We start from the raw sequence: 10,055 nt of genomic DNA, 5'->3' as shown, positions 1-10,055 counted from the left end.
ATCAACAAGGAATCTTCAGCCAAAGCAACAAAATAAAGCAAGGACTAGAAGATAATTATGAAATTTTTTAGGGAAGTCCCTAAAATAATTTTCTTTTGTTATAAGTCCCTCCTTATATCTATAAAAGGAGAGAACTTCATACAAGAGAGGCAGACATTTTCCTAGAGAAAAACACTTTGAGAAAATTGTTAGGTACCTCTTAGTATGAGTTTGAGCGAGTAGTAACTTCTCCCGTCAGGGAAAAGTATTTTCTTATTATGTTGTGAGTATATAGTATAAGTGAGTATAGTGTGTATGTAAAAATTATAATATGAAATAAACAGTTGGTTTTTATACCTCTCTTCTTAAAAATCCATTTATAGTCATAAGTGAAGGTTGCGATCTTCAGCCTTAAGGAGGAACAGTAACGAAGTAGCCAAAGACTGAGGTCGTAGGGCGAAACACTGTTCATGGCCTGAAGGGAGAACTACTGAGTAGTGATAAAGACTATTCATCGACAAAAGAGAAGGAAGGTATACACGTAAATTTTTTATTACATGTTATAAATTTTACTAACATACTATATTGCATATACTTTACTTATAATATAAAAGAAAATACTTAGTACCTATAGGGAATTAAAATAATTTGAATATCTTATGTTTATAATAGTCATGCTATTTGCATATCATGCCGAAAGGCAAAAAATGCGTTTTGCATATTCATAGTAAAAACATGCATCATTAAATCCATATTAATATGAGATTTATGGATTATGAATATAAATATTATACATTATTGTCCAATAAATATTTTCTTACAGCCGCGGAAAATGCGTACTATTTATATATAGTTTTTGTTAGCATTACAATTTATACATGAGAAGTATTTTTTTCTTCAATTTCTCATTTGTTTCTCGTCTTCCTCTTGTTTAGTATTCGTCATTAAAACTCTCCATTTCACTTGTCCAATCGTTTACTCACAAGTCCTAAAATTTCAATGGATTTCTGGCAAAAAGCTCGGAGTTTCGCTGAAGAAGCAGCAAAGCGTACCCAAGAATTCACTAAAGAAGCCGCTAATCGTTCACAGGACCTAACCATTGGTTCCTCCAAACTCTCTGACGTTGTTCTAGAAGCATCCAAACGATCCAAAGAATTCGCTGCTGAGGCATCCAAGAGATCCAAAGAAATTGCCGTTGAGGCTTCCAAACGATCCAAAGAAATTGCTGCTGAAGCTTCTAAACGCGCCGATGTTATTGTTTCCGAAGCTTCTAAACGTGCCGATCAGATCAAAGTTGATGCTCTCAAACGCGCTGAACAGATCAAGTTTCAAATTCCTTCCGCTGCGCTTTCTCACATTGTAGATTCCTCGCCTTCTCCGACGACTCAAACAGCGTCGCCTGCACCTACGCCTGCCGATCTCCTGAAATTTGGAGTTACCGATGACTTGAGAGAATTCGTAAAGGGGATTACCATTAATACGTTTCAGGATTTTCCACTTGAAGGTAATTTACTCTATCTACTTGATTTCCATGTTACCAGTGCTGTAACCCCTGAATACTTATTGTACTGGAAAAAACTATATTATTTCAATTTCGGAGTTCATTCCATTTCTGAAAGAAGTAAAATTGGATCAGTGAGTTCTCTGTGCTGAATGTATGTTAAAAGAGATTTACCAAATTGAGGATATTACATTTAGCTTATGTCACAATTTCAATCTAATTTTTCTGATAGTAGGAAATGCGAAGACCATTTTTTATTTTTATTTTATATTTTGCTATTTGGGGAACTATAACTGTGGACGTATGAAATGTTTTATGGCAGTAGTAAATATGGACATACAACGAAGAAACTACTAGAAGCTCTAGAGAAACTAGGCTTATCGTTTAGTTATACAGGAGTTTATACCTACAAGAACATGTTCAAATTGTTTTGGAGTAACCTCTACATTCGGCAGTCATTTCATTTATTTGAGATTACTGCCAGTATAACTTCTCTTTTGAATAGCCCGTACATTCGTTACGTTCATTTCATTACTGCATGTATAATTTTACACATGCATAATAATGACACGTTGTATAGAGCCAAACCAAGTATGTTCAGGAAAGCGCTTTATTAATATTCCTCTCTAGCATTAGGTGAAACTTATAATTTGATCCTTGGGTTAACATTTGAACCATGTGAGATTGACATCATTAATTTTTAAAGGTGGTAGTGAAATAGCATTAACCTTGAAATCCATTAGTTTGGTTCATCTATAACCTAGCCGCGCTTAGATCCACAATAGATGCACAACCTTGTTTCATTTCACCAGTTCCAGCTACTACTCTTGACAACCAATTGCATGTTCTTTCCACCAGAAAATCCTAACTGTGCTTATATTCTATTTATTCACTCTTTCCATTTGTATATTTTCTTAACATTCAAATGGTTCAGTCAGGCATTACACTTAATCAGCCTCATCCTTCTTGGAAGTGATGAGATATATAAATGTCATTTTGCTTGTTTTTGGATAAATCTCCCTGCAAAATTTGCATATGGAACATGCCAATTCCAAAGCATAGGTATTGGACACTGTTGGTTTCACCTCTTATAGGAGCTGCAAAGTTTGATAGGTATGGGAGGATTTAGATAAAATCATGAAGCGCTAGCAGTTAGCTAAAGAAAAGGTGTATTCTCTCAAAAAAAAAGTAAAGAAAAGGTGTATATGGAAGCAACTATTTCCTGAATTATAATAGCAAAGACCAATTTCTAAATAAAACTAGATCCATGTCTTTTTGTGATTCCCATCTCATGCAATAATTTATAGAGCAGGCCATTTGTAGTTCTTGGCAGCAAACTTGTTACAAATTGTGATTTTCCTCATTTATCAACAACTACTAATATTATGCCTCCATCCCACGCTAGTTGGAGTCAGCTATATGGATCCTTAATATCCGTACACTCCATTTGGACCCATTTAATTCCAACTCAATAAGTTATTATGAGGATTTATCATAAATATACTTGTTTTACGCAACCGTCAGCCTACAACCCTCCTACTTAGTCTAGGCTTGGGACCGGCTATGTGAGCAAGTTCTCATGGCAGTATTCTTTCAAAACAAGAATTTAATTTACCTTATAATTCCTAATGATTCCTCTGTACTTAATTGCACTTTCCCTTGTTTATCTCCTTTCAGTCGCCTATTCTCAAAAGAAACATTTTAACTGAAGTATGTCTTCGGTGTGCAGATGATTCAGTGATCTCTGATATTCCTACAGTCTCAAATGTTCGGCAGGATCTTACAGAATTTCAGGAAAAACACGCAAAATTTGTTCTTTCATCTGTCAAGGTATGACTTCTGTTGTTGTTTTATTAAAACAAGGGGTACGACTTCGGTTGTTATCATCCTCACAGAGTAGGTCAATAGACTACATCTCAGTTCCAAACTAGCTTGGAGTCAGCTATAGTAGTCTTCTATATTCATTTCTCACTAATTTGTCCCATTTCATTAGATACAGGTAAGAACATATGGTGAATTCAATATTAAGATAATAACATTGGTTTAGAGTTCCTCGTCAACCTATTGTATCCCTCTCATTTATCTGTACTTGGTACTGGTTATTCCTTGGGGAGCTCACATAGAGCTAGCCACTCAGAGTTATTATATAAGTAAATCAGTCTTACGCACTTGAGCTTAATAAAGTGTAAATCTCAAGGGTCACAATGTTTGTTGCTTTATTTGGTGTTTTGAGTTTAGAAGTCACTGGCTCTCCTGGTCAGCTTCTTTTGTCAGTTCATGGTATATCACAATTTTTGTTGAGTGCTTTTATCTTTCAACTGATGTGTACAGTGAAAAGTTGAAGTTTGTAATCTGCTATTTTGAATTTTGCTGCTGAACCACATCTTTTTTGATTTTGAGGTTTATGGAAAGGGAAAAACTATTCACAATGTGGGGATTTTGTCTGATAAACAAAAACAAAAGTATACTGTTTCAAAAGTTGCCATTGTTAGTAAGAGCATTACTGTGGTGTCTTTGCAGGAAATTTCAAAGCTAAGATATGAGTTATGCCCACGCATAATGAAGGAAAGGAAGTTCTGGAGAATCTACTTTATTTTAGTTAACAGTCATGTGGCCCCGTAAGTACCTCACTGGAGATCTTTCATTTCATGTCACGTAGTTATCTCTTACACTAACTGACCTAACTATATCTGTACTTCTGGAGTATGTTGTGATGTTATGCAGTAATGCAGAATCATGTTGGCTTTATAATTGGGTAAAGCTTTCAGTATAAAAGAGCTGACTTAATTTAGCCAGGACTAAGGAATGAAAATTTTGGGAGTTCATTAAGAAGAGAATTTAGCCTTTCCACGGGTTCGTTCTGATAGTGGGAATGGACTAGGCTAATTGTTTGTCTCATTTCGTCCGACGCTGTGGAAGGGCCTGACCTGAATTGATTTTTTTTAACCAGTTTCTTTTCATTTTTCTTATTTTAAAAATAAGAAGGAAACACGTAAGAAGACTGTAAAATGACGCATGGTGTGATTCTAGTGATAATAAATGCTAAGGATGTATATGTGAAAATAAAGCTTCTTAGCTTATTTGTTTTTATTAAGATAAGACATCTGTATACACATCTGGATATTAAAAAGTTGTGTTAAGATCTGAATGCTAATAATTTGATTTTTTTTTTAATATTTGAATATGTAAAATTTGTATTTATTTAAATTTAAAAATTAATAAATATAGAATTTTCATAAAATATGAAATTAATCTAATACTATATCAACCAACCAATTATCTTTCAAAAATTATATGATGGTTGGTTGTGGTGATGACTAGTGGTGGTGGTTGTGAGTGTATATTGAGGATGGTGTTGTGGGTAGTAGCTAGTGATAATTGTGGTGGGTAGTAGAAGCTGGTGGTAGTAGTTAGTGGTGGCGGTTGATAGTTGGATGATAGTAATAGCTAATGGTGGTTGGCAATATATTATGGTGACCGATGGTGGTAATTGTCACTAGTGATCATGGTTGTTGTGGTAATGGTGGTTAGTTGTGATGATTGTAACTTGTGGCTAGTGGTAGTGATGGCTGATTGTAGTGATCGACAACTGTGGTGGTAGTTAATGACGGTGGGTGGCATCGACGGTAGTTTGATAATGATGGGCATGGTGGTAGCGGTGAATGGATTGGAATTGGTGAACTGTCATCTTTGATTTTTTTTATAAAAATAGACATCTTAATGTTATTAAGACTTTGTTACAAATCTTAATCCGTAAGATCCATTAAGTGGTTGTAACATTAGAAACATACTTAATGGTTAAGATCTGAAGCTAATGACTAAGATTTGAATGATTAAGATTAAGACCTTCTCTCTAAGTGCAAATGAAGTCAGTTCCTTGGTAAATCTGATGGTGTATCTCAGAAAAATGTATTTGCATTTTACACCTCCAAAAGATATATATATATATATATATATATATTACATTCTACACATTCTATTGGTTCGTTCGGGACATGCAGGAATGTCTTCTTGAAAAATCATTGCTTGAGCTTAAGCCACACAAGTAAAGAATTCAGGTAATCCTTCTGCACTTTCTCTGATGAAGTCCCATAATCCAAAAGGAGATAATCGTTCAATGGTAATGAAGAAGTCGAAGATCTCTCATAAGGTTAGACAACCTTGACCAGAAACCCTAAACAAAGGCTAGTGCAAGAGTAATTAAAATGGAATAACAAATTTTCTTTCTAACAATATTTCATGAATTTGCTGGACTGTGATGCATGAGGTTGTTCTCACAAGATGATCTTTCAGAATAGGGGGATCATATTATGCAATAGATGCCATTTATATGAGGCTGGGACAGAATCTGTCAACCAGCTATTCATTAACTGCCCATGGCTTCACAACTGCGGCAGTTCTTCCTCAATATGTTTGTTGTTGAGTCATATATGCCCAGAACAGTATAGGATTTAAAGCTGTGCTGGTATAATAAATAATTTGGCAAGGAGAGAAACAATATTGGGACATAGTCTGTATCTGCTGCATGCTGATGAAGAAGTGAATCAGTGGGTTTTTCAAAGCAAAGCTGACGACATTTCTCAGTTAAAGTGCCTATGTCTTTCCTTTAGATTTTTGGGGTAAGATGAGTTATGTCGATGATGTGAAAAGCATAATGAATTTTTTCAGTCTCCTAGCTAGAAAGGAAACTGGGTTTCAGTAATCAGGTGTATACACTTCATACTATCTTAAGTGCCTTTTTACTCGATTATATTTTACGTATTAAAAATAATAATAATAATTCTATGAATTTCGGGATATGTCCTTTATCGTTGTAACAAATTGGTGGTGCTAACATGCCAATGACGACCTTGTAGAGGCTTTAAGCTAAGAGCGAGCTTTGCCTCCCAAATAAAAGAAGCACAAGGTAAGGCATTTTAAATAGCTAATAGAAGCATATAGCTGCTTCCCCAATGAAAGTGAGGGGACTTGGTAAAATAGGAGAGAGTATTTGGTCACATGCCTAAATATAAAAAGGCCCAATTGTTTTCTTTATAACCGTGGTGTCCAGGTCAGCTCGCGTACACCTCGACTAATTCCACGGAGTATCTACTATCTCCCACCAGCCCAAGTATTGGGTATCTTTGTCCACCAAGGCTTGGAAGAAAACACCTAGTGTTTTTTCCTCCACCGGGATTTGAACTTGTGACCTCATGGTTCTCAAACCCACTTCATTGACCACCAGGCCACACCCTTGGGTGCAACAAACCTCAATCTTCTTCTACTTACAAGTATGCTTTCTTGAATTTATCCCATACTAGTAGTAAGAGCTTCACTAATTTAAGTTACATCTGAATTAGGTATGAAAAGAAATACACGGAAGAGGCCGAGGCTGAAATAAAATCTGTTGAAAAGGCTCAAGTTGAGAGTGAAAAGGAGGTTTCATTAGCTGGAACAATTTCTAAACCAGTGGCTGAGGCAACTGCCCAGAAAAATAAGAAGGCAACCTCATCAACATCAGACCAGGATTTGGATGTTTTTCTCCTTGGAGAAGACAGCGATGATGGGCCAGGTACTCTATTTACACTACAACATATTTTCCAACAGTGGATTGTGGTTTCCTTGTTTCGTAATTCAGGAAAGATATAGTTTTGTAGTCAATCTTTCTTTCCCTGCTCTTTGCATGTGTCACTTCTCTAACAAAAAGGAAATTAAAAGGAAACAAATAAGAAGTAAGGTTAGACTAAACAGACCAGCTCAGTCTTTTGTAGTATATTAGCTAGGTGTCATTTCCTGTTTTAGTACTCCCTCCATTTCAATTTCTTTGTCTTACTTTCCTTTTTAGTCTATTTCAAAAAGAATGCCTCTATCCTAATTTGGCAACATGTTAATCCCAATATCCCACTTGACATATTCGAGGCCACAAGATTAAAGGGCATTTTGGTACATTATACACATCTTTAATTTAAGACCACAAGATTCAAAAATATTTTTTACTTTCTTAAACTCCATGCCCAGTCAAACTAAGACAAACAAATTGAAACGGAGGGAATACATGGCAATGCATTATTGGATTGATAAAAACTGTTTTTACAATTTGAGTCCAATATAATTGTGGTAATTATATACATTACCTTTCCAAAATTATAATGAATTAATGATAATATTCTCATAAGAAAGATAATAGTAATAACTGTTGTAATTGTTCCTCTGTTTTTTGTTAAATTTCCGTTTGCATACAATTTGTGTGTCCAGTCCACTCAACTTTGTATCTGAAGTCTGTTGCCATCATGAATAAAGAAAATAATTCTAGAAAGCAATTATTTTCATGCAGTTATCTCTAGCTGTCTTGAATCCACAATTACCATCTCTGCTTGTAATCATTTAAGTTATGGTCTTCAAATAGTATTTAGGATAACTAGTACCATATGCATACATGTCATGATGCATACACATCTGCTAGACAATTTCAGACAACCCAATCAAGAGCATAAAACTTAACATATGCATACAGTGTGCACAAAGATCTGCAAGGCAATGTCAGAAAACCCAATCAACAGCATAAAACTTAAACATCTCCTTCTCATTCTAATGTCTTTATACATCTTTCCTTTCAAGTATTGCTTCTTTTCACCAAATAACGCTCACTACTATAAATTATTGCAAATGTCCTCATAACATTAGTAAATACACGACAATCGCCATTTTTCTTTGCAGAAGCTTTAAATGTCCACACTGATAACGACCAAAAAATGTTTTTAATTTCTGTGCTGTAAAAGTACTGAGATGGTTGAAGTATTTTAGTCCAATTTGCCAATCCAATCATGTTCTAGATATACGTGGCTTAAATTGGCTGACAGGCTTCTCTAATTTTATGAGTTTCATTATAACCATTTTTAGTTTTATATTTCATGTCCATTCTTTTGCTTTTCAAGATTGAATATGTTGTTCATTTTAGATTTGCTTTTCTTGTTGCTGTTGATGAATCCAACTTCGTGGTTAGGGAAATTAAAGTAGACTTGCAAGAAATTCTGAATGATCAAGTTGCTGTACGTTGACTATCTGTTTTATTTTTTAGATGATGGAGATGATGCCTTTGATGATGATTTTGACAAGATATAGATTGGTGAGTCCTATTACTGTTCTGTTTAAAAATAAATACTTTACCAGTGACTTATTTGTCTCCCCCTCAAATTACATAAGTTGAGGGTTGAAACCATAAGTCAGCAACTTTGACATGTTTGAATCAAACACAAGAAATAGCTGTGTGAACTATGTAATGCAAGTATTGCTGCAAATTTTTCTAATGGGAGGGAACTTTCAGTATGTAAAACAAATACTATAAGGTGGACAATCTATACCGTGAATAACTTAGCTCTGTGTGTTTGTATGTTAGTTGAGAAGGTTGGGAGGGGTGGGTTTGGTTGCACCACAGTTCCAGGACTCTTGCAGCTAGCTATCTTTGAACTTTCCCTCTATGATATGGGTGCATCTATGCCAATGCATATATGGCGTCATTAGGAAGTATGAGACTAAATATTCATATGATATGATGAAAGTGCTACTAGTCACTCAAATTTGTTTCCAAAATTGCAAGAATAAAGGTGTTGAGATTCTCTGAAAGATTTCCTTCATCAAAAAAAGAAGAAAAGAACGGTTTTCTGAATAATTTCCGCCAGTCAAGGTCTTATGGTTCTAGCACTAGTTTATGTGGTAGCTCTGCTAACTTGGACGAGTCTGCAGGAAGCTCTCAACATAGAAAGTTTGCATAGCAATGGCTGCCTTCTGCTCGGGAAGCTTGGGGATGAAGTCCTTCTGGATGAGTTATTCCTATGGGGTAACATGATAAAGCCAGCTACATCAATTAGTCAATGCTCACCATATTCCATTCCCTCTATTCTTCCACGGTGGGTTGTTGCATTTGATTGTTCTTTATTCTGTGATGTATTCTTTACTGGAAGTACAGAAAAAAAAGTGGAAAATGGAGGTCAAATAGTATATGATGGTATTTGGAGCTGTAAATTTGAGTGTTTTTTTTTTAATTGTCTTTATGTTGTACTAACGACAATTACTCATTAGATATCTACTTCTATTTAGTGATAGTGAACAACAGTAAATTCGAGCTGCTCTTTTTTGATTCAAACGGTGTGCTGTTTTCCCTATCCTGAAAACCTCTACTGCAATTTTGCTCTCAATATCATTTGACAAGCTTTCCTTGGTTCACATTCATTCATATTTTCAGTTCTTCCAACACCATCCCTAGTTTTTTCTCTCATAACTTTTACAGACTTGCCAACTATCGACTATGCAAATTTGAGTAGATATAGAAAGGGAGAAAATAGAAAGCAGAGAGATTGTGGAGATGAACAAGTTTATGAAGAGCTGAAGAGAGGTAGCAGGGTGGTTGGGAGGTGCAAGAAAAGTGAATGTAAATGGGGGCTAAGCAACAATGAGTGAGAATAGGCAGAGGGAGTGAAAGAGTTGGTACACAATCAAATCACATATGCAATCGGATGGCATAAAGATAAGACATTATCAACAGCTAAACATGTCATCTATATCTGCATTAAATTAGCATGAATCAATATTTATATAA

At 35.2% G+C, this 10,055-nt stretch overlaps 1 protein-coding gene across 1 annotated transcript; it reads left to right on the top strand.

Annotated features, from left to right (window-relative positions):
* The first annotated feature begins 846 nt into the window (after positions 1-846).
* Positions 847-9,602, top strand: LOC102580549 (uncharacterized). The gene is made up of 6 exons (XM_006358620.2): positions 847-1,483; positions 3,210-3,310; positions 4,001-4,098; positions 6,820-7,031; positions 8,538-8,585; positions 9,203-9,602. Exons 1-5 carry the CDS (start codon positions 979-981, stop codon positions 8,579-8,581), a joined length of 960 nt encoding a protein of 319 aa, XP_006358682.1. The 5' UTR covers positions 847-978; the 3' UTR covers positions 8,582-8,585; positions 9,203-9,602.
* Positions 9,603-10,055: the final 453 nt, after the last annotated feature.

The sequence above is a fragment of the Solanum tuberosum genome, unplaced genomic scaffold (assembly GCF_000226075.1).
Source record: "Solanum tuberosum cultivar DM 1-3 516 R44 unplaced genomic scaffold, SolTub_3.0 scf00270, whole genome shotgun sequence".
NCBI classification, from domain to species: Eukaryota; Viridiplantae; Streptophyta; class Magnoliopsida; order Solanales; family Solanaceae; genus Solanum; species Solanum tuberosum.
This window is presented reverse-complemented; position numbering and strand designations above follow the sequence as displayed.

Bases quoted from the DNA above. Each gene is read 5' to 3' on its own strand.
- LOC102580549 (XM_006358620.2), top strand. From the start codon at position 979: ATGGATTTCTGGCAAAAAGCTCGGAGTTTCGCTGAAGAAGCAGCAAAG. The intron at 4,099-6,819 runs GTAAGTACCTCA...CATCTGAATTAG, and splicing joins GTTAACAGTCATGTGGCCCC to GTATGAAAAGAAATACACGG. The intron at 7,032-8,537 runs GTACTCTATTTA...TTTATTTTTTAG, and splicing joins AGACAGCGATGATGGGCCAG to ATGATGGAGATGATGCCTTT.